Source organism: Ylistrum balloti, unplaced genomic scaffold (genome assembly GCF_031769215.1).
Source record: "Ylistrum balloti isolate Yb309-2 unplaced genomic scaffold, AGI_CSIRO_Ybal_v1 Utg370364, whole genome shotgun sequence".
Taxonomy (NCBI): Eukaryota; Metazoa; Mollusca; class Bivalvia; order Pectinida; family Pectinidae; genus Ylistrum; species Ylistrum balloti.
In genome coordinates, this window is record NW_026782257.1 from 5,845 (window position 1) to 32,001 (window position 26,157).

The 26,157-nt window shown below is 36.4% G+C and overlaps 1 protein-coding gene across 1 annotated transcript; it reads right to left on the bottom strand.

The window, feature by feature from the left end:
• Window positions 1–6,816: 6,816 nt before the first annotated feature.
• Window positions 6,817–26,094, bottom strand: LOC132553878 (uncharacterized). Its single transcript, XM_060218163.1, has 9 exons — window positions 26,009–26,094; window positions 16,253–16,440; window positions 15,302–15,943; window positions 14,929–15,051; window positions 13,441–14,686; window positions 10,967–11,543; window positions 10,417–10,654; window positions 9,880–9,982; window positions 6,817–9,571 (listed from the first exon to the last, which is right to left on the bottom strand). The coding sequence occupies exons 2-9, from the start codon at window positions 16,394–16,396 to the stop codon at window positions 9,369–9,371; spliced, it is 3,276 nt and encodes a 1,091-aa protein (XP_060074146.1). The 5' UTR covers window positions 16,397–16,440; window positions 26,009–26,094; the 3' UTR covers window positions 6,817–9,368.
• Window positions 26,095–26,157: the final 63 nt, after the last annotated feature.

Below are 26,157 nucleotides of genomic sequence, written 5' to 3' on the forward strand. Positions count from 1 at the left end.
AAGTAGCCGTTCCTACAGAAGTACCCGTGCCTACAAAAATGTCAGTGTCTACTAAAGTGCCCATACCTACAGTAGTACGAGTACCTAAAGAAGTACCGGTATCTACTGAAGTACCGATACCTACAGATATACCCGCACCTACAGAAATTCCCGTACGTACAGAAGTACCCCTACAACTTGAACATTTCAAAAATATACCTCCGAAAACACCGGAGTTTTTTCACGGACAGAAAGACGGACGAAAGAAAGGCGATTGCAAAATCTATAATTCTATACTGAAATACAGAGTTTGTTTGATTCCGTGTCAGTTGGGAAGTCGTTTAGAAATACACAAAATAAGAATAAAAAACGATAAAATATATTTTACGTAAATAAGATTTATTAAATAAGTATATCTTACATTAAAATTCAAATTCACACGTAAGTAAATATTCTCTGTCCATTTCAACCGAATACCAATGGCATTGTTCCTGGCTCTGGCTCGTCTCCTTAAATGGAAGGCAACCAACTTATTGCACATAGGATGCTCGCTCTAGAAACATTCCTCTATCTCGTCTTTGTCAGTTAACCATTTGTTGCTTACAAACTGGCTGTCTATAACAATATTGTTTGGAAATTAATCATTTCGTTTTCGTCATTTTGTTCAGCAAATATTTCCATGTTAGACAGTGAGAGATAGACAGAGAAATTGAGCTTCAAGGCAGACAATGTACAAGTAGATGAGTCGAATGTCCAGGGCGGAGCATGCGGTTGCTTAGTTTGAAGAAGAATCGGCTTCAGCAGGTGACGGAAGAGTTGGCTGCTCAGGGTCAGCTTTAATCGGAATAGGACTTGAAGGTGGCGGTGGTGGACATGGATAGATTGGGTCATTGTCCCTGATCCAGCAAGTGCCTCTCACGTCTCTAGTGCAAATGGTGAAGGTGAATAAGATCTTCAGTCCACGTGGCGGTGGAGCAAGTCTCAGGCGGTAGTACTTCTTGCCACAAGGTACTTGAGGTGGTATACCTTCCATTTCTTCTTCGGTCATGTAAGGATGGATTTTTGGTTTCCTACGACGTTTCAGACATTTCAGGAAGGCGAAACAGCCCATTATTGAAGTCTTTGAAAAATCGTGCGTGTGTTTGTTGATATTCAGGATGTCAATTATGACGTCATACGTAGATACATAATCTATTGTGACGTCATCAGCTATATTTTGATCGCGTCATGACGTGATTTGATGTTTTGACGAAATGAAAAACAACGCTTTTCGAAGTCTTAAAACTGTAAGGCTATAATATACTGTTATACGTGTGTCAACATTACCGTGACGGAATGCCTGTTGTCAATGACGTTCAGTTAAAGTTTTAAAGTCTCTCCACTACGAACGACTGACAGGATCTCTGGCAATCCCTACCATAGTTGTCGTTCCTTAATGCTTCACGAATCAATCTCGGCCAAAGAATTTGACTTTGTAGTGGCAACGCAATTTGACTCTGGTATGATCACAAAAGAGCTAGGACATACTGGTCTTTACCAAGAGAAATGTCAGTACCTACATCAATGCCCATGTCTACTGTAGTACCCGTATCTACAGAATTACCCATATCTACAGAAGTACCCGTGTCTACAGAAGTGCCCATGTCTTCTGAGGTACCCGTGTCTACAGAAGTGCCAATGTCTACTGAAGTACACGTGTCTACAGAAGTGCCCATGTCTACTGAAGTAGCCGTTCCTACAGAAGTACCCGTGCCTACAAAAATGTCAGTGTCTACTAAAGTGCCCATACCTACAGTAGTACGAGTACCTAAAGAAGTACCGGTATCTACTGAAGTACCGATACCTACAGATATACCCGCACCTACAGAAATTCCCGTACGTACAGAAGTACCCCTACAACTTGAACATTTCAAAAATATACCTCCGAAAACACCGGAGTTTTTTCACGGACAGAAAGACGGACGAAAGAAAGGCGATTGCAAAATCTATAATTCTATACTGAAATACAGAGTTTGTTTGATTCCGTGTCAGTTGGTAAGTCGTTTAGAAATACACAAAATAAGAATAAAAAACGATAAAATATATTTTACGTAAATAAGATTTATTAAATAAGTATATCTTACATTAAAATTCAAATTCACACGTAAGTAAATATTCTCTGTCCATTTCAACCGAATACCAATGGCATTGTTCCTGGCTCTGGCTCGTCTCCTTAAATGGAAGGCAACCAACTTATTGCACATAGGATGCTCGCTCTAGAAACATTCCTCTATCTCGTCTTTGTCAGTTAACCATTTGTTGCTTACAAACTGGCTGTCTATAACAATATTGTTTGGAAATTAATCATTTCGTTTTCGTCATTTTGTTCAGCAAATATTTCCATGTTAGACAGTGAGAGATAGACAGAGAAATTGAGCTTCAAGGCAGACAATGTACAAGTAGATGAGTCGAATGTCCAGGGCGGAGCATGCGGTTGCTTCGTTTGAAGAAGAATCGGCTTCAGCTGGTGACGGAAGAGTTGGCTGCTCAGGGTCAGCTTTAATCGGAATAGGACTTGAAGGTGGCGGTGGTGGACATTGGTAGATTGGGTCATTGTCCCTGATCCAGCAAGTGCCTCTCACGTCTCTAGTGCAAATGGGGAAGGTGAATAAGATCTTCAGTCCACGTGGCGGTGGAGCAAGTCTCAGTCGATAGTACTTCTTGCCACAAGGTACTTGAGGTGGTATACCTTCCATTTCTTCTTCGGTCATGTAAGGATTAATTTTTGGTTTCCTACGACGTTTCAGACATTTCAGGAAGGCGAAACAGCCCATTATTGAAGTCTTTGAAAAATCGTGCGTGTGTTTGTTGATATTCAGGATGTCAATTATGACGTCATACGTAGATACATAATCTATTGTGACGTCATCAGCTATATTTTGATCGCGTCATGACGTGATTTGATGTTTTGACGAAATGAAAAACAACGCTTTTCGAAGTCTTAAAACTGTAAGGCTATAATATACTGTTATACGTGTGTCAACATTACCGTGACGGAATGCCTGTTGTCAATGACGTTCAGTTAAAGTTTTAAAGTCTCTCCACTACGAACGACTGACAGGATCTCTGCCAATCCCTACCATAGTTGTCGTTCCTTAATGCTTCACGAATGAATCAATCTCGGCCAAAGAATTTGAATTATAATAATAAATGACTTTATTTAAGAGTCGATAACACTTTGAGTACAAGACTCTTCTAACAAGTGGTCGACAGTAAAATGTACAATATATACAACATTAAGATTACAGCATCACATATGATATAAAAATCACAAATATCACAGTAAACTAGCATAATCATGAAGGACTAAGAAGTACATCAATAAAACAAATGTAATGATAAAGGCACATAGTGAAGAGGTATATAAAACGGTTATAGAGCGACTAATAATATAATAAAAGGACTAAATTAGCGAGGTTATGTAGGGGATACAGGACTGGTAATTAAAACAATTAATTAGCAACATTCATAAAGGTACCATATTATCTTGGGGCTAAAATAAGACTGGCATAAAAATGTGAATCTAGGGTGGTAAATTGGAGATGAATTTTTCACAATGAAATTTAAAAGTTGGTAAGGTTCCACATTGTCTGATATTTTCTGGAAGCTGATTCCACAAAGTTGGTCTAGTTTATAGGAAGGAATTTCTAATCTTTTCAGTTTTGTGTTTAGGTATGATATAGTTACCAGCAGTAGATGCCCTAGTTTGTCTACTGTGTACACTGGACATAAGCACATTACAGTCCAAGTAGTTTGGACACAGTTTGTTAGCTACTTTACACATTAGTATACATTCATTGTAGTTCACTCTTTTGCTAAAAGGTAACCATTTGAGTTTAGTGAATAGTTCATCCCCTGATACAGAGTAGTCAGCATCCATAATTATACGTAAAACTCTTTTCTGTAATATCTCTAGTTTTTTAATATATGTCTGAGAACAATGTCCCCAAATATTTGAACAATAATCTAGGTAAGGTAGAATGAAACAGTTAAAATAGGTGATTCTTGATGAAACAGGTAAGAACTTTTTAATTCTGTATAACTGATATATTTTGAAATTGACCTTTTTGATGAAATCCTGGACATGTTTGTTCCAAGTAAGGGTATCATAAAATACACACACCTAGGAGTTTTTCATGTTTAACATTTTCCAATGTAAGATCACCAGAATCAGTACATTCAATACATAATTCCTTTGCATTTTTTTGTTTTTTCTGTTTACTGCCTACAAGCATAACTTTGGTTTTGTCTTTATTTATAACCATTTTGTTTGTTTTACACCATTTTTTTCAAATTTACAAAGTCAGTGCGCAAACATGTTTCAATAACCGTAGTACATTTGTCAGTTTTCTGCAATGTTGAATCATCAGCATACATGTAAAATTCCCAATGTTTAGAATGAAGAGGCATGTCATTGACATCAATTAAAAACATCAGTGGCCCAAGTATTGAGCCCTGGGGTACACCAGTTGTAATTTCACAGGAATTACTTTGTAGTGGTAAGACTGCTAGACTCTGGTATGATCACAAAAGAGCTAGGACATACTGGTCTTTACTAGGCGTGACTTTCATAGAACTTCTGAACCTGAATCTTTACTGGAATGGGTTTCTTACAGAATCACGTTTTCTGTCTTTATCAAGTTTTGCTTTACAGTAATACCTGGTTATAATCACTGCAGTGATACCTGGTTATAATCACTATGGCAGTACCTGGTTATAATCACTATGGCAGTACCTGGTTATAATCACTATGGCAGTACCTGGTTATAATCACTACTGAGATACCTGGTTGTAATCACTGTGGCAGTACCTGGTTATAATCACTACAGTGATACCTGGTTATAATCACTATGGCGGACCTTGGTTATAATCACTATGGCGGACCCTGGTTATAATCACTATGGCGGTACCTGGTTATAATCACTATGGCAGTACCTGGTTATAATCACTACTGTGATACCTGGTTAATCACTATTGCGGTACCTGGTTATAATCACTATGGCGGTTCCTGGTTATAATAACTATGGCGGTACCTGGTTATAATCACTATGGTGGTACCTAGTTATAATCACTGTGGCAGTACCTGGTTATAATCACTACTGTGATACCTGGTTAATCACTATTGCGGTACCTGGTTATAATCACTATGGCGGTTCCTGGTTATAATAACTATGGCGGTACCTGGTTATAATCACTATGGTGGTACCTAGTTATAATCACTATGGTGGTACCTAGTTATAATCACTATGGCAGTACCTAGTTATAATCACTATGGCGGTACCTGGTTATAATCACTATGGTGGTACCTAGTTATAATCACTATGGCCGTACCTGGTTATAATCACTACTGAGATACCTAGTTATAATCACTATGGCGGTACCTAGTTATAATCACTATGGCAGTACCTGGTTATAATCACTACAGTGGTACCAGGTTATAATCACTATGGCCGTACCTGGTTATAATCACTACTGAGATACCTAGTTATAATCACTATGGCGGTACCTGGTTATAATCACTATGGCAGTACCTGGTTATAATCACTACAGTGGTACCTGGTTATAATCACTATGGCGGTACCTGGTTATAATCACTATGGCGGTACCTGGTTATAATCGCTACGGCGGTACCTAGTTAAAATCACTATGGCCGTACCTGGTTATAATCACTATGACGGAACCTGGTTATAATCACTAATGTGATATCTGGTTGTAATCACTATGGCGGTTCCTGGTTATAATAACTATGGCGGTACCTGGTTATAATCACTATGGTGGTACCTAGTTATAATCACTGTGGCAGTACCTGGTTATAATCACTACTGTGATACCTGGTTAATCACTATTGCGGTACCTGGTTATAATCACTATGGCGGTTCCTGGTTATAATAACTATGGCGGTACCTGGTTATAATCACTATGGTGGTACCTAGTTATAATCACTATGGTGGTACCTAGTTATAATCACTATGGCAGTACCTAGTTATAATCACTATGGCGGTACCTGGTTATAATCACTATGGTGGTACCTAGTTATAATCACTATGGCCGTACCTGGTTATAATCACTACTGAGATACCTAGTTATAATCACTATGGCGGTACCTAGTTATAATCACTATGGCAGTACCTGGTTATAATCACTACAGTGGTACCAGGTTATAATCACTATGGCCGTACCTGGTTATAATCACTACTGAGATACCTAGTTATAATCACTATGGCGGTACCTGGTTATAATCACTATGGCAGTACCTGGTTATAATCACTACAGTGGTACCTGGTTATAATCACTATGGCGGTACCTGGTTATAATCACTATGGCGGTACCTGGTTATAATCGCTACGGCGGTACCTAGTTAAAATCACTATGGCCGTACCTGGTTATAATCACTATGACGGAACCTGGTTATAATCACTAATGTGATATCTGGTTGTAATCACTAGAGGGACACCTGTTTATAATCACTATGGTGGTACCTGGTTATAATCACTATTGCGGTACCTGGTTATAATTACTACAGTGATACCTGGTTATAATCACTAGAGGGACACCTGGTTATAATCAGTACAGGGACACCTGGTTATACTCACTTTGGCGCTACCTGGTTATAATCACTACAGCAGTGCCTTGTAGGCTGGTAATACTACCAACAGAAATAACATGTTGAGACAGTTCATAGAGCCCTTTATACTCATCCTCAAAGGTACAAAGATAACTACATAAGATGGTTAATCTATGTGGATTGTTCAAGTGACTATTAAACTCTCTGATGGGAAATAAACAACAAATACAAAATCTAATTCTACCATATTTATAATTTCAGATAACAATTCATGTTAAACATGCATCTGTTCACTATACAATATGTAACTTCAATACAATTCACCTAACCCAATCGTATGTCCAGCCACTGGCATTGTCACTGAAGGGAGATAACCCACTATATCACATCTGGTTATCTCCTAACAATGGGACTACAATTATTGTCTTCATCTCTGCCATTGCATTAGAAAAGTCATCTACTGGTGACCTCTAGAAATACATTTCAGTGTAGGACATCACAACACTGTATCAGAGGTTGTGGTCTGATGACCTCTACAATACAATACAGTACAAAACCTGATAACACTGTATTAGGAGTCATGTATGGGTGATCTCTTCAATACACTCTGTATATGAGATCACAACACTGTATCAGAGGTCATGTACTGGTGACCTCTACAATACAATACAGTGCAAGACTTGACAACACTGTATCAGAGGTCATGTTCTGGTGACCTCTACAATTCACTACAGTGCAAGACTTGACAACATTGTATCAGAGGTCATGTACTGGTGACCTCTACAATACACTACAGTGTAAGACTTGACAACACTGTATCAGAGGTTATGTACTGGTGACCTCTACAATAAACCTCAGTGTAAGATCTGACAACACTGTATCAGAGGTCATGTACTGGTGACCTCTACAATACACTACAGTGTAAGATCTGACAACACTGTATCAGAGGTCATGTACTGGTGACCTCTACAATACACTACAGTGTAAGACTTGACAACACTGTATCAGAGGTTATGTACTGGTGACCTCTACAATAAACCTCAGTGTAAGATCTGACAACACTGTATCAGAGGTCATGTACTGGTGACCTCTACAATACACTACAGTGTAAGACTTGACAACACTGTATCAGAGGTCATGTTCTGGTGACCTCTACAATACACTACAGTGTAAGACTTGACAACACTGTATCAGAGGTTATGTACTGGTGACCTCTACAATAAACCTCAGTGTAAGATCTGACAACACTGTATCAGAGGTCATGTACTGGTGACCTCTACAATACACTACAGTGTAAGACTTGACAACACTGTATCAGAGGTCATGTTCTGGTGACCTCTACAATAAACCTCAGTGTAAGATCTGACAACACTGTATCAGAGGTCATGTACTGGTGACCTCTACAATACACTACAGTGTAAGACTTGACAACATTGTATCAGAGGTCATGTATTGTTGACCTCTATAATACACTTCAGTGTAGGACATCACAACACTTTATCAGAAGTCATGTTTCTTAAACTGAAATGATTTGCTTGTGTTGAAGTTCACTAACATTTTGGCCCCTGGTAAGTGTTTTAATGTTTTATTATGAATCCTAATTTCCTGCAATAGGCCACCTTAAAAATTCCTGAAATCTCACATTTTTTCCAATTCTCAGCTTCTTAAATTCTAATTCATCAAACAATAGGAACAAAAACTGTTAATCACTGAATCACAATTCTTGGAGAACATTATACCTATATATTTCAAATACTGTCACATTTACACAATGTGTAGGAATATATTATCATATTTATTTATATATACAACGTAAAACTATCAAATTTTGTTCTATAATACACAGGAAAGATTTAAGTTTAACATGTATATATCTCAGTGTAAATACTGTACATATACTATACATAATAATTATACATATATACATAAGTATACATATATACTTACATATGTATATGTGTGGGTGGGTGTGCGTGAGTGTGTGTGTAAATATAACTATATATCACACAATCTTAATGCTTTTACTGACAAATGCACCACAAGAAATAAATGTATTACCGGTAGTATGATTTGCACTTTATTCCTCAAAGAAAGAACTGTCACACAATGTGTTAATATATATTGGGTACATATAATACTTACACAATGTATTACATGTATATATCTAATTTACATATAGCAGGCTGTCTTCAGAAACAAACTAAGTTAGTTGCAATTAAAATTTGTGAAATTTTAACACATTATCTGACAATACACAGAAACTTGACGAAAATTTTGAGAACCCACTATATCTCTTTGCAATTGGACTCATCAAAATTTTGGAAATAGTGCTGAGGATTCACAAGAAAATATCCTGTAAAATTGACTTCCCTTGAAGAATCTTAAAGGCCAAATATCAACCTTCTCATACAATAACTGAATATTTTAAGAATGAATTTGCACCAACATTTTAAAAAAGAATAACACAAACATAAACACCAATGTGACACAGATGAGCCAGGGCTGTGCACGTAGCTTCTGTACAATTCATTTTAATATACTCATATGACCTCTGAAATAAAGTTACATATTTCCACTGATTCTACATAAGGATTTCAATACTTCAATCACAAAAAAACAAACATGTACTTCATTTTAGATGTTATATTTATGGTCCTAAGTATTCAGTATTCCTTCACTAGTTTGTGAGAGTTCTAATTCTGTCAAAAGCTGATTATTGTACAATGTGAAAAGTAAGGTTCAAATCTATCCAGAATTCCTGCACTACAGTAATAGAAGTTTAGCCTCAAGGTGTCTGTGGGTTGCTATCCAGCCAGTCTTCTATCACACTAGTAATGTCATGGCGTTCCATGTCTGGATGCTGAAGGAGTTCGAGTAATTGGGCCAGAGTGAGGCGATGACTTCGACCTAGGTCCATAAGTAGCTGGTAGGCTGGCTCCTTGTGTGTGTCATAAAGGGCGATTTTATCTCCAGTGAGACCCAGTAATCCTGTAACAAAGACCAGTGAGATTTATTTTTAATTCATAACACAACATAATCAGTATTATCCATACTGGAAATAATTGGAAATAAAAACTGATTTATAAATCTTACCCCAAAAACATTAATTGCACAAAAGTTAGATGAAGTCGGTGAAGTAGTAAATATGGGTAACTGTGACCTAAATAATATATTGGTGTAGCATTCCTCAGTGTTGTATCGTATCACCAGAGTGATACCATAAAATACTGAACTATATCCAAAACTCGCCATAATCCTGTTAAAATAACTAAATAACCATCAGAAGACATGCATACCTCCAAGGAGCTTCCAGTCATTACCAAAGGTAGTTTCCAGGTGCAGCTTCTGGCTGATCGTCCTCAGTATCATATGAGGTAACTCGTTCATATACTTTGCCATCTGTAACAGGTTACACAACAGATTGTTATATTTCCAACATAACTGTATATTTTGATTCAGTTTGATTTAGGAAGCTATCTTTCCTCTTCAAAGAATCCATCATCAGTTTAGGGTTGAACCTCATTATCTCACATCTTATAACTTTAAGACCTGATATACTTTAAAGTATTTTGTTAGTCTCAGCCATACTTCACACTAATCATTCAAACTTTGCTTAGATTGAATACTTGGATAACTCGAAGTCTTCAAATGGTTGTACCAACTTTAAGATAACGAGGTTTGACTGTAAAACATTCAAAACATTCAAATACTTTACTGTAGTTTTATTAATGCTATTATAACATCTTAATCTTCATTGACCATTTTCAGGACAACAGAAAAGTTGAACTAAAATATGACACTAAACACAGATTTATTTCTCAATGGATACTGACCATGTTCGGTAGCCATATTTTGATCTTGCGATGATTGTCAAGCTTCTCGCTGCAGCATATCTGTCGTTTACTCAGGTCAAGCACATGCATGTCTGAATGGTGCTGGTTGATGAAAAGACATCTGTCCTGCAGTGGACAAGATGGACCTAACACATACTTGACCTCTGACCCCAGTGTAGCCTTACATACTTTAAGCAACCACTGGTACAATACATAAGGCTTGGAAGCTGTTTCTGACCTGCAAACCAAAACATGTTTGAGGATGATGTAGTATAGAAAGTGTATGACAACAACTTCTGGTGTATTAAAATTTTGTAATTTTTGTTCAAATTGTATTAAAATTTTGTCATTTTTGTTCAAACTGTATGTGGGAAAGACAATAAAACAAAGGTCTGTTCTGTTGACAGTAATATCTCAACCCTTAAATAAGAGTTTGGGTTTTGGATGGCCAAGCCTCATGCTGACCAGCCAAACTCCTACACTTGGGTAGAGATCTCCTTACCATCAGAGAAGACCATAGTAATCTATTAATCTTTGCTAGGGTACCTACCTAGCAAGGTTGATCTGTATTCGATCACGAAGCTTGTGATGGTGAAGGGTGATGTCGTATCCAAGGTGTGACAGACAACAGGAAGATGGACCTATCATGGCAAGGTTGTGAATATCACTGCTGTTGTTGATAGCAAAGGCCAGCTGGTAAAACACCAAACTTGATGTATGCATGCGAAAGTCTACATATAAACACAGTTCTGTTGGTTCTGTTGTAGGAGGTGCTAGTGTGCTCTGGTCCGTAATCACATATGGCACTAGGTAATTCACTCCTCCTGATTCAGCCCCAAATGATTTTTGACGGAATATAAGTCCAAATATTTCCAGGAGATGCGTGATTTTTTCAACCGAGTGGCTGTGACACTGCTGTGAGATGATATCTGTGAGGTCTTCTCCTGTTATGAGGCCAGTGCTGAGCCCCCGAACCCCTTTCTGGCGAGCCCCCTCCAAAGATTGCACTCCTTTGAGCTGTTGCAGAAAGACATTGACATTCTGCACACAGTCCAGAAGAACTTTGGGATCAATGAACAAAAACTTATCAAGGTGTAGAACATGGGGTAAAGTCAATGGCGCCGCCTCTGAAACCATGGAAACAATTGTCAACATCAAAATATCTCCTACATGTATATCATCACTATTTGATGGCAGTTCTTTTCTCAAACAATTTTTCTAAAACATTATAAGATGAAAAACATAAAGATTATCTGTAACTAATATATACTGTTAGGTCTAGTTGAACTATATATTGTACCTATAGCTTGTTAATATTAAAGTGGAACAAATTTCCTAGTTATATGTATATTTTTAAAGTGTAGCAGTTACCCTGACCACAATATAGTGCTATGGATCACTTGGATTAGGTTGATGATAACCGACATATTCACCTGGTAATTAACATAATCTGGGGAATTCATAATTATTTTCAGACTTCAGGCCACCCTACATCTGTTGTTGTTATAAATCTGAAACTACAACATCTCGTAATGACTGGCCATCCCAACCCACATTTATAATACTACTAAATTTATAACGTCTGTACCCTATGTTATCCATCATACAACTCATTATCAGCAATATCATAATCTAATCGTCTCTCATGTGCGATTCACTTAATTGAATTTTGCAACTGAATTAAAATCCTTTAATCAATATTCATGGATTAGAACAAGGATAATATACACCAATTATTTCCATAGCATGATTGATAAACAAACAAGAGGCCCATATGTATCGCTTATCTGGATTTGCTTTGCTGAAATGCTTCATAAGATTAAGGAAAGGAAAATCTAAATATCCCAATTCTCTGTCCCTTTCCAGGCATCAGTCAAACTATTCATACTTCAGACTAAATCATTCTTACAGGTTACGTAGGATTTTAAAGGAATTGCCACATTTCCAATATTGAGCCCTGCACCTCCTGCCCCATGGGGCCGGGACAAACTGTACATACAAACCCAATTCCCCTTCATCCAAGAATGCTTCAGACCACAATTTAAGCAAAATCCATCATTCCTACTGGAGTAAGATTTTAAAGACTTTCCTCTAATCCCCTACTGGGCTCTGCCCTTCCTGCCCCATGGGGCTGAGACCCATCATTTATACAAAATTGATTCCCTTTAAACCAAGAATGCTTCAGACCACATTTGGGCAAAATACATCATTCCTACTGGAGTAGGATTTTCAGTGTTTGCTCTTTTTCCCCTATTGAACCCCACCACTCTCACCCCATAGGACCCCAAGTAAAAGGGTTTATATAAAATTTGTTCCCCTTCCCCAAAGAATCCTTCTTTAAATAATCATAGTCAAAATCTGCTTCGTTGATCATGACTAGTAGCGAGCTGTAGAAAAAGTTGACAGACAGATGACGGACACCACGGTATGCCAATAGCTCATGGCCCTTTGGGGCAGGTGAGCTAAAAAAAAAACAAAGTTAGCAGGGATTCACGATACCTCCCAGTCCTGCATTTCTACTTCTGATCTAAATTTGTGGTCAAGGGTGACCTTTGCCTTTAAACAGTCAAAATAATAAGGTGTAGAGAGACCTTGGTGGGACGAGTATAAATTAAATCTGTGCATGTGTTCACGGATGTATAATCATAAACACAGGGAAGTTATAATAATCCCTTCCTTATGTAAGCTGGGGGTATAATTACTACATACTTCAACAGCAGATTATCCTGAATCTATCTGTTCAGAACGTACAGTTACATAGAGTGCTAAGTAAACTCACAGCTGATTTCATTGTGATTCATCTTTGCATTGCTACTGAAACAGACACTCGAGACTGAATTAATTTAGCAATCAGAAATGGGGTTTCCTTGTGTGTTTAAAGGAAGACTGTACTTTGAATTTACAATGAGGTTTAAAATTTATTTAAAGTTAATCACCTGTATTTATGACACTGTAATTATGTAGATGTGAATGAAAGCAGGTTTACACTTAATGAATGTATAGTTAGATTGAATTATATCTTACTTGAAGAGAGAATTTCGCCAACATTTTTTAAGTCCGTCCAGACTATCTGCTGGAGGTCCTGACCTCCTCCTGGTACCTCGTCCTGAAACATGATTGAGAATTCTACCTCGTCAATGAACAGTTTCTGTTTGCCAGTCCTCACTGACTCAAATTGAAGCATCATTGCCACAGATGGCAACGATATCTTCTGCTTGAGTGTCATCTCACCAAGAACCTTCCAAAGTCCACGCTGAAGTCGACGACTTGCATCGCTAGTCTTGGCACCCTCAACTCCAGGGCAAAACAGTTCTGGCATGGGCACATTGTACTTCTGAATCTGCTGGCCGAATGGCAGATAAAAAAGTGTGCGTACTTCATCTACGCCCACAGAGGCATCATTGTTCAATAATCCATAGGTCAGAATTGGGCATTCATAACCATCAAAACACCTTATAGTATGAATCACATTTTGTAGACGCTGAATCTCTGTATGCGTAGATGTCACAACTTTTGCCCCATCGAATGTCAACACAAATATGCTTGTCCTTGTGAATAAATACTGACAACAATGATGGAAAAATTTGTCGTCTGGGCTAAATCTATCATCAGGCATTATAAAGAACTCTACGTTGATGGAGCCTTTATGGATGAAGGAACTTGCGTCATCTCGGTCTCTAAATATGTCACTTTTTGTTAGAGATTCATTGCTGGCATGTAACCTTGAAGATGGCTCATCGTTAAGAAGATAATCAAATGAAGACCAGGATGTAAAACTTATGGCGCCCTCTCGGTCCATTCCCATGGTGCACTTAATACATTGATACAAGCCATTGTTACCATCAGAAGACACCATGCCTGGCATTAACAGTCGAGCGAGGGCTCGAGCTTCACTACCACACAGAAACACACGTACTTTGGGCAGATTAATTGTTCTGTTTAATTCAAACAGGTCAACATTAATATCCTGTGGGTCCTGTGGATCGTTACTCTCAGACAGTGGTGTCACACGGTAGCTTTTGCCACCACGTAGTACTGGATCACACAAGACAGGGCGTGCCTTTCCTGAGTTGTGAGATGGCAGGCGTTGATATGCCGGCATCTTGGGTGGTTCAGAGGCCAGAGGAAGACCAGGGACTGATGGATAATGTACATCTGGGTCTGGCAAGGACGGGGTTGGAGGAAATATATTCTGGGACAGACCTTCAGGACGTTGTAGAACTATTCGTACCGTAGTCTCCTTAGCCAAGAGGTCCGGTATACTGCTGGCCTATGGACAGATAAACACTTTTAAATCAAGGCTCAATCAAATGCCAAGTTTCCTAATGTAGTGTCAGATGGTGGTCCTTACAATATCAGTGTCAGTTCTGTCACCATTTAAGGACAGAAGCTTGACTTCCAGCATAAATTTTATGATTTATGTCCTTAGGGCTATGGCAGGAATAACTTAGCCTAAGGGGCTCTTGAAGGATCAGTGGTCATGGTGATCAAAAACATAAGGTTATGACTTACCTCCCTTGGGCTCTGGAGGGGCTGCCCATTGACAGAGCGAATCCAGTCACCAACCATGAGCTTACCATCTGCGGGTCCATCTGGCGTGATACACTCCACCAGAGTGTACAGGTCATCAGCGTTCTTAAATTACAAACATAAGTAAGGTTAAACAAGTACAGATATATTGTACAGCTTATTCTAAACTTATTGTACAGCTTATTCTAAACTTATTCATCAGAAGTAAAGTTCATATTGAGTGATAACATTTGTTCTGGACCTAACAGAAAATTAATGAAATTCCGAGTAAGATTGCATTTACATCCTGCGGATACAGTACAGTTTTAGGAGTAGTCTGATTATATATCAATACTGACCACAACCTTTTGCTTACCTTTGACATTTTGACTTTGAGTTTGAAGCCAAAGGAGCCTCTAGCTCCACGTGTGAGAGACACTGTCTTTGTGATGGGATCCCAATGAATGAAGTGTGGGAACCGTAGCAAGTCATTAGCATTGGTGCTTGGTCTCACCAACAGATGGTTACTCATGGTTGGAGGGAGAGAGCTGCATGTACGACCATTGATGTCAGTAATAGCTTGTGTCCTGCTATCTACTGTTGGAAGGGATGTAGTCCGATTTTCCTCGCATGTACCTGACCCAAGACCAGTGCTGTCATGGAATGGTCGGCTGTCTTGTGACTGATGCCCCTCCAGTCCCTGTAAGAGAGGCTCTGACTCGACAGGGCGACGTTTACTATCAGAACCCTTACGCATACCTGTACAGGACCGACAACTACTGTTGGACACCTGGTCCCGACTTCTTTTGTTGCTGATGCTGACTAGAGAACAGACGATGACCTCTGTGATGGTGGTGGACAGACTTGACAAGAGTCCCCACAGTTGTGTTGGGGTAAGTGAGGTAACGTCCTGACGATTGATACACAAGATACGGTCAAGCAGCTGCAGGACATCACCCTGACCGAGACAGCATTCTGGTTTAACCTTAGTCACTATTGAAAAAGTCTCGTTGTTACCCTGTCAACACATGGTTTCAGCTCAATGAAAATATTGTATTATAACTTTCTTTATGGACAAAAAATAGACATAGATTTCCCAAAACAATTGTTTTTATTTTCTTTTATTTTTTTTTTTTCAAATCCATTTTTCAGAACAAGTGAAGAAGTAGTTATGTGTGTTGTGTATCAATGGGAGAAATACTGTGACAACCAATATATGAATATTTGACTGTACAAAATAACATCATCCAATTTACTGAAAATTATTACATTTTATTATAAGATAAATTGCTTAAACTATGCTGAGGTTGATGACCTTGACCTGTACCTGGATAATGTCGACCTTGATGCCTAGTTTTCCACTGCTGGTTTTGGTGAGGCTGATGCGCCTTGTGTAGGACCAGAGTACCCGATCTGGATCGGTCTTGAGTATTTTGATGGCTTGGTGGATGTCATTGGGGATGGCACCCATCGCTAAGCTTCATATCAAGGCTTACATGATGACAGGTGACAGTTCTGTAATTACAGGTAAATACAGGGTAAATGTTACATAAGCACATGTGATATCGTTATATTACCATCATATCTCAGCCAGGTCATACGACTGAAAAAGACAGATTTGTAACCAAATACAGGATAAACATTGAAATTAGCGATAGTCAAATGCATGCTAATATATATACCCATGAAAACATACAAACTTTACATAGCATGTATGATGACAGGTTGTAAGTTCCAGTGGTACGGTGAGGGCTCTATGGATTATACCCAGTGATCAAAGATACACAGTTCCCGAAAACAACTAGATCTATATATAGGGTTTTATAAAGCAATACATTGGTGTCTTGTGGGTTTTAAATTAATTAAGTAATTTCGAAATAAGGATTGTATATATATATTGTATATAATCACTGCCTTACAAACAGATGGCATGAGTAGCTATATGGTAAGTATTAAACATTGATTGGTGTTGATAAGAATGAGTCATCAATCAGAACCTATAACAGAGCATGTTTGACTACAGTCATACCACATACCCTGCCCAGCTTACTCCCGCTTGAAATGTAATCGATGAACTGTTATGAATTTGTGAGCTTGTTTCTCGCAATATCGTGACTGCATTCACACGGTACACCAGGATATACCTCCCATGAACATGAAAATTAATTTCTGACCTGTTTTTTGTTTGTTTTGTTGGATAATGACAGTACACACTTTGTAATATTAATAAACACTGACAGTTTGAATGTAAACATATGGTGTACATGTAGCTTATTTAACACTTAAAGTCACGAGATAAATGGTGAGAAATATTGGTTCAGAAATGTTGGTTGCTCTGTCCCTATATATTGCATGTTACAACAATGGTAGCCTACATGAATCTACAAAGTATATACAAAGTTTATCTACTAGGATATTGCAGACGGTCATGACAAAAGAGCCTTGTTAAAGGAACCTTCATTGCTGTTGGGATCTAATAACAAACTCTATTTTAACGAAAATACTGAAGTGAAATACATGTTTGTTAATTTATATATTCAAATTTTTAATTTCAAAATTATAACTGATTGCTTATCTCAAACCAAAGAGCTGATGAGAAAATGTGGACGATTAGATATGCATGCGTAAATAGTTATTTTACACCAGTTTTGTATCTAGTGGTCCCCTGTATAATTTTCATAAATGCCATGCTGTAAAAATAATTTTGTAGATGAATAAGTTTGATACAATGACATAATGTGTGTCAACTGCATTTTTCTGTTTGTAATATCCAGTATATATGGTACATTTAAGGACATTGGACAATTTCTTACCATTTTATTTTGCTACTGATATGACGCTAAGGTACCTGTAATTCACAAGGCGCTGCCACTCCCTATGTTTTTGTGACTGACGTAATAGATATAGCCACCCGATAACCCGATCGGTGTTAACAAGTAGGTCGACTGACTTGTTACCTCTTGTCAATAGTTTACTATTAGTCAGAAGCCTATTTCATACATCAAAAAGATCTTTTATAAGCAATGCATTTAGATAACAATAGGTAGAAAACTGAAGCAAATGAATACATCTGTGTTTGGAAAAAATTACCAATATTTACCAATTGGGCAAAATTAAATGGTAGGTTTATGTTTAAGCTTATATCAAAGTTAAAAAATAAACAGTGTCAACTAACTATATAAATGATTGTCTTGAACGGCTGGTCACTTTTAAGTTTTAATGCAGAGAAAAATGAGAACTTAAAACTCTTTGATTAAAAATAAAACAAGGACATAGACTTTGAGATCTACCGTCCTTGTTTATTTGTAAAATATATATATTTGAAGTGAGAAACATGGAAAACTTAAGTATGGAAACCATTTATTGTTTATGTTCAGTTTAAAGTTCCGTTGAAAAGATCAATATAATAACAATATAGTAGCATAACACTGTGAATATTAAAATCAGCTGATCATACCTTTATATTCCCTTCTTTTACCAAATGGTAATGATAGAATATTTGTCACTTAATTTCAGTGATGCTGGATCAATAAAGTATTCTATAACCGCTCAAGAATGACAAAACAGTTAAATGGTTTATACACTTTAATAAAATACAATACAGCATCTAATAGTCAGATATGTAAAATTGCAGGAAAATAAAACATAATCGGTGATAGTGCAACATTACTTCAAACATTAGAATTCTAAAAACATTTTGGAGATTCACTATCATAGGTTTATGAAAGCGTTTTACCAACTGATGAGTAGACCTATTGTTATTGTTCTGTTTCTTATCATTATTTTACTTATCCTTCTTCCATGATTGTGTGGCATCTAAATTTCCGAATTGGTAAGAGATATGTTTAAAGTCTTCTAAAAGTCTCTTATTATTACTCCAGAAGAAGCAAATAGCCATCCAGGTCACAGTTGCCTCATTAGATATTTGTTAAATTAGCTGATAATCAAACAAGAGAGTGGTTATATATGTGAATAGGGTGCCATGTCTGCTAAGCAAGTGTCATAAAAAACTTTATCATTCCTTTGAAAGAAGTGTGGAAAGCAATCCACGAAACTGTTTGAAGAATTCGGCCAATCAGGTAAGAATACTATTATTACATATGCATGGAATTCATGGTTGATGGAACTTGAATGAGCAAGCAAGTTTCATCAAAATTCATTTGTTCCTTCAAAATATAACACGTGGAAACCATTCAATAAGGGTGGTTAAAGATTTCAGCCAATCAGGTCACAGTAGCCTCATCAAATATGCGCAGAATTTGCCGATAATCACACCAGAAAATGGGGTTAAGGTAACAAGTCTACCTAGTAAATCTCGTAATTAATTTGTTCCTTCAAAAGATAATGTGCGGAAAGTATTTAGTTAAGTGTTCCAAAAGATATCAACCAATCAGATCACAGCAGCCTCGTAAAATATGCATAGAATTGTCCAATAATTGAACCTGAACAAGGAAATAAGGTAATAAGAAAGTTTCCTAAAAATCTTATCATTCCTTCTTAAGATACTGTGCAGAAAGATTTCCTAAAAAGTAATTAAAGAAATCAGTCAATGAGGTCACAGCAGCCTCTTTAAATATGTGCAGAATTCGCCATTAACTGAACATGGGTAAGGGATTAAGGCATCAAGTGTACCAACCAAGTTTCATCCAAATCTGACCATTCTCCAAATATATCATGCGGAAAGCAGCATACAGATTGACAAAAGGACGGACAGACAGAGGGATGGGTTGAACCTATCTGAATATCCCCTGCCAACTTTGTTAGGCAGTAAATAAAAAAAATTGACAATAAAATATCATTTCAAGGTTGCATATGAAAATAAAAATACAAATGTACATGAAAAGTCTTAAAGAATTCAAATGGATTTTACAAACACAGAGATTAATGGTTTGAAATGCACATAGTCGTTAAACAATCACGATAAAAGCACACCTGGTTTCCTGTTTACCTGATTTCCTGTTTACCTGATTTCTGATTTAAGGCTCGATCAGGTTGAAGGGTCCCAATTATGGAATGAAAATTACAACTTTATTTTTTTTATGTACTTGTGATATTTGCTCAATACAATGCATGCATATAATATTTAAAAAGGGTTGTTTAAATTTTATCACATTGGAAAGTTTTATCCCACTCAACTTGAGTGAAGGCATAAAAAGGGCAGTTCAAAATAACATACCTATATATAAATGTGTACCTTCTTGATCAAACTTTAGGCAGTGACTATTCATTTTAGAGTACATTCCAGGTTAATTTTAAGCTGACAATGCAGAACCGAATCACTAAAAATGCCTGTAGATTTAGTGTATTTAAGGGCGAATCAAACACTAACTGTGCAAAAATAGTTTCTTTAAAAAGACTTGAAAGTTTCAGGATTTGAAGATGAATATATAACAATGGCTGCTCGACAATGAAAAAGAGTTATTTATTACTTGACGTCATTTGGTTTATACACTAAAAAGGCACTTGTACATGACCTGGAATCCAGCCCTGTATTGGGGAGGTTTAAAGCTATTGAGGGCTGACAGAGTGTGAGCTCTACATTACACACATCTAGACCAGGAAGTTGCTGAACATAATCACAGCCAGCTATACCAGGTCAATGATATACAGTACATGTTGACAACAGATAACCTAGTGTGAGGTTGTACAGTACAATTTAGGACAAATTTCTTAATATAATCGTGTTTTATCTTATTTCTATCTATATTTCATACTAATCTGTTTCCATTTATCAGCCTGACAAATTGGAACATGTTTATGAAATAACGGCTGATCTGATCTTATTTGATTTTCTGGCAAGATTCAGTTGAGCCTTTAAAGGCTTGTATTAATATTTGCAAGTCCATTCCCATTTATGCCTGAAATGTTCCATTTTAAGTGATGCTGAATTGGTTTATCAGCACCCATCAATAGACCCCTGTACATGTGTACATTAATTGTAAACCAATCAATAAGTTAGGGTATTCATATATTTATATAGATATTACAATTGGTTCTATAATATATTGCAAATACATTTGAATAAATATACAACTAAAAATGAATGATCCTGTTTAAAGCCTTTTCCTATGGACTTTTATGGGATTGATTAATGAGGCATAAAAATCTTATATCTGGTATTTCATGCATATGATTCTTAAAACTTCCAACTTATTCTTGGCCTTCCCAAACAGGTTAATTTTCTTCCTAAAGTAAGAAAAAAAGTCTCCCTTATATTCATTTCAGTTACTACAGAGTGACAAGTGATTACATACGTTTCTTAATCTGTACATTTTATTTTTATCATTTTCTTGCCTGATTCATTCGACAGAAAAAAAAAAGTGTATGATGCGTTTACAATTTTTGTTGGAAATTTTTCTGATGAGTATAGATCAGTGCACCATTTCCATATTTTGATGAGTCCAGTTACAAAGAGATATAGCGAGATTACAAAATTTGAGCAAGTCCTACAGCAAAAGCATGTGTCCGGGTCTCAAATACATATATACGTATATAGGAGTCCCTAAAATCATTGAAAAGCCAAATTTTTAATTATTTCAGTCCCAAAAATCATTTACACACATATCTTTTACAGTCAATAAAACAATATTTTGATACCATAAAATAAATACATGTATGAATCAATTATATATTTTTTTGGTGAATGAAATATAATATCTGTGAAATGACAGAAAATTAATGTGTTTACTCTGCAGATGGCTGACCACAGACCATTACTTGCTTACTTTATTTCTGTTGCTCCTGAGAGGTTTAATGTTGCTAACGGTATTTATATAACCATAGATTAGGTAGTGCTATTTAAATTTAAAGAGCCTATAGACCTCCTTGTGAACAAAGGAGAATGGAAAAGTTTGTTGAAGGAGAAAAACAGGATGCAAATACATAATTTATGTATTGTCTGTATACTAACTTATACAGACATAATCATTATATCCTTGTTACAAATCGCCATTATTTATATGTACAGAGTATTTGAAAAATAAGACCAAAGCTTAATGTAGTTCTGTCATTTAAATGAAATAACTATATTACCTTATGATATATTTGAGGTGAAATTTTAACACTTAATCAGTTGACGAGCTTACTATACTTACATGAGGCACATGGGTCTTAACATCTAACTATATAGAGCAATCTCATACAGTACAACAGCATTAGGAGAAAAAGATATCAAATGATTTTAGCAGTAAAGCCAAACAAACACTTCTCATTTCAATTACCTTCCCACAAAATTTCAGCGGAATGGCACCAGTGGAGTCACAAAGTTTATCAAGATTGTGGCCATATTGGATGTCGGATCAACCCCAAAAAATTCAACACAATGATAAACAAAACATGATGGCTATATATAGGACACCCTGACCCTTTTAGATGCTAAAGGAATTTTTTCTTATTTACATATATACACTTTTTGTGCTATGAAAATAAAAACAAAGGTTACATTATCATAACAATTTATTCAGTTATAAACAGTATATGATCACATTGACTTGTGAATCTGATTCACACTACAACCTGGACTGTGATAAGAGCAATCTCATACAGTGCAAGTGTTTGTAATATTCATCTGTGGTAGCTAAATGTATACCTGTCTTGTTTTGATACCACAGAGAGTTACATATGGTGCTATTTGCAAAAGTAGCACCTAGCATCCATTAAAACAGTCTGTAGACCTAGTTTCATCTCATAATAAAGTAAACATCTTGTTCACAGGTGTGCTAATCATCTGCCATACAAAGTCTAAAATACACTGAAGTCTATTTTACAATAAGTAAGCCCCGTTGGCTTCCACAAGTAACCTTTACTCAAAGTGTGAGGTATAGACTTATTATAGACCAAAGGTATCTGTGTACACATAATACAAATGATATATTGTACATAAGTATGAGCTGAAAATAACATTGAAACAAGGCAAATGAACATAAACTCAAAGAAAAATTACTACAAATTTTAGGGTAATTTCTGGAAACCAAATGTCATAATGTGTACCAGTAATTCCTTGTATAAAATACCCGTTTCCGAAAGTTAACACTATTAGAAAATAAAATTGATGTGGTTTTCTTTTTAACTGAATTTTTGTACCTATTCTTCATTTCATTTAGACTCTCATCTAATTTTTCGTCATTTTCAGCAATTTATTTCAAATGCCCTAATATTTTAGTGTTGATATATAAATCATTCTACATGCAAGATATGTGTGAACAAATATAGTTACACGTGGGATATATACACATGTAGTTACCAAGAGTACTCTTCACAGGGCAGAACAAAATACAGTGTACACTATGTCAGACAAAAACATAAGATCACACCGAAATTAATACTTAGTTGAGGTCACCCACTGTCAGAGAGAAACGTTAAGATAACATCCAAATAAACACATATACGATAAGGCAGTACAACATACACTTTAGGATCACCCTGTGTCAGAGAGAAATGTAAGATCCCACCAAAATCAACATGGAAATAATACATTAAAGATCAAATCTAAATGCCACTGAAAAAGCACAATTTCTTTATAATTAAGCCTACAAAGTTTGAAAGAAATCAGTTGAAAACCGATGGTGATTAACGGGTACAGAAAAAAAGTTGAAAAGATTAAAAGGGCATTAACTCTTTCAAAACTCAATGTGTCAAATTGCCACAGAAGAAAATATTTACAATTTGTGATTATCAAGCATATCAAGATTTAAAGTAGTATATATTATGCTACACTGTTATTCTTTTCAAATATATGCCTCTACAAGGATCATCCTAATACATGTGACTAACAATGACAAAATAAGCATGAAATTGAACAGAAAATATATGTATTATGTCTAAACTCAAGTCTTTTTTGCACATGGCCAACACCCTTTAATATTTAAATATCAGATGACATGAAAGACATGGCACAATATGAGAACACTCAACCTGACGGCATAAATATCATTTAAAGATAAGTTGGTCACAAATTTATCTTAAAGGATGGTAAAGAGATATATTATGGTGTTTACAAATGTAAATAAAAGTCTTGATAATGTCTGAATGGTATTGAGTGTAACTTCAAACCACTGTTAAGCTGGGGCAGAGTAAATTTTTGTCATTCATCTGAAGGGAGGTGGCACCATTTGGTGTCTTCTACCTGTCAATGACTTTGTTAATATGACTTTTCTGTCACTAAGTGACCTGTTGTTTTGTTTTTTGTACTTTTAATGATCTTACGGATAACTTCTTCCAACCACCAATCATTCTTTTGTTTTGTGTTCCAAACAACAACTTGATTGTGTATACTCAGATTTAAACTTTCTTACAGATTAAATCAATCTTTATACTTATGGGGTTACTTTTTTAAACTAACTGCTATAGTAGTGTCCTGTTAACTGTCACTACTTAAGAAAAATACAGGAAATCTCCAGACAAAATTGGGATAAAAATGGCAAGGGAAAAAACTTGTTAAAAAAAAGTTTAATCATAATGTCACTCAGGAAGCCATCAGCCCATGGAAGTTGTTAAAAACAGAGGGAGGTCTCCAGAAAAGATTAAGGTTATGAAGTAAACAAGAGCCAGTTACTTACTGTACCAAAAACAATTGAATCAAAGTGTTGTTCAGAAAATATGCCTCCATGTCATGGTGATCAACAAGCCTACCAAGCTTCATGGTAAAGACCTGTGACAGATCACTATACCCACTCAAAATAAAAATTTATAGGAGACAGACAAGGCCATACTATATGTCTTATCGAAATTTGAACATCAGAGTACTAGAAGTCTTAACTGAGGGTTTGGATGAAAGCCAATATATTATAGCTAGCTATTAAAGAAAAGAAAACTTGTCACAGTGGTTAGGTATTTCTGCTACAAATAGTTAAAACCCTAGCAGGGTAAGGCTTTTTTCATTACTCCTTCCTATTACAGCTTTGGTACTGCTCACCATCCTATGAATATACGCAGAAGCTAGCAAATGAAATGCTTTCATGGATATGTCGAAAGTGGATTGTGGATGTCTTTGAGGTTTAAAACTTTGTGAAGGAGAGACTAGTGAGTAGTTTTGAATATGGGCTGCTTTACTGCACTGTGTAGTGAAACTGGACTCTGTAAATTTTCAGTGACCAGGTAGCTACATTGGTACAACATCCTTCCAGAGTTTGGAAACTCGGTATGGCCACACGTTTTTCTGTTCCTATTAGATTCGTTGCTTTTGACCAACCCGAAAATGTTTAAAGTAGTTGAATGCTTTACAAGGGGATATTTCAACTTAGATTGTAAATAGTTGTTTCTTCAGGGGTAAAGCATTGAGAAAGGAGGAGAAACGCAGAACTAAACTACCTGGGTCGATTGTCAGCAGATCCTACTTGAATTCAAGGTATGAATCCTAATCTATCTGTGCATTTCCTGCTCCTATTACACATGTAAGCTTTGATAATAGGAAATCCTCGTTAGCAAATGTTGTGATGTCCAGCTAAAGACCAAACAGTCCCTAGTTCAAACCCCAGTGAGGGCTAGGTATGCTTTTCATTACTCCTTTCTATAACATATCTAACGTCTAGTGTATATGTAAGAGCCTGGCGAAACTTGGCTTTACAATGTAAATGTTACAAGTTGTTGCTAATACAAAACATCACAGAAATTAATCCACTGTGTGTGTTAGTTAGATGGGGCATGGGTTGTATGTACAATAAACAATGTAAATATCATATATTAAATCTCGTAAAAGTTATTGAAACAGGATACAGTAAGTTGTATAACTACAGTATGTAAATATTTAACTTTCTTGAAATTATGGATGTACTTAAAACAGGAGATATTTCAGCAAATTTGTCAATAACATTTACCGACAATTTGCGTTTATTTAAAAAAAAAAGGAGTATTGTTTTATAAAGTACATTACTACAATACACATAATTTTGTCAGTAAGCCGATGGACAATATACAATGTGTTGATTTATTTGACACCAACAGGTTACTGTTGTTTTTCTCGGTCAAGGACGACCTTGTTTGCTGAATTACACCAAAGTCTTTCTTCAAAATAAAAACACATGCGATGACAGTATTAATAAAGTACAAAGAATTGGTATACGTCATAAGTTAAAATGATACTCACTTATCAAGGTGGCGTAGGGCCAGGGATGGAAGAAAAATCGTCTCCAACTCATGTACTGAAAACACAAATTCCTGTGTACGCCTCGTTTCTCGTCCTAACGTGTTTACAGGACAGGAAAGTATAGTCCAAAGACATTCCGAGTGGTGATC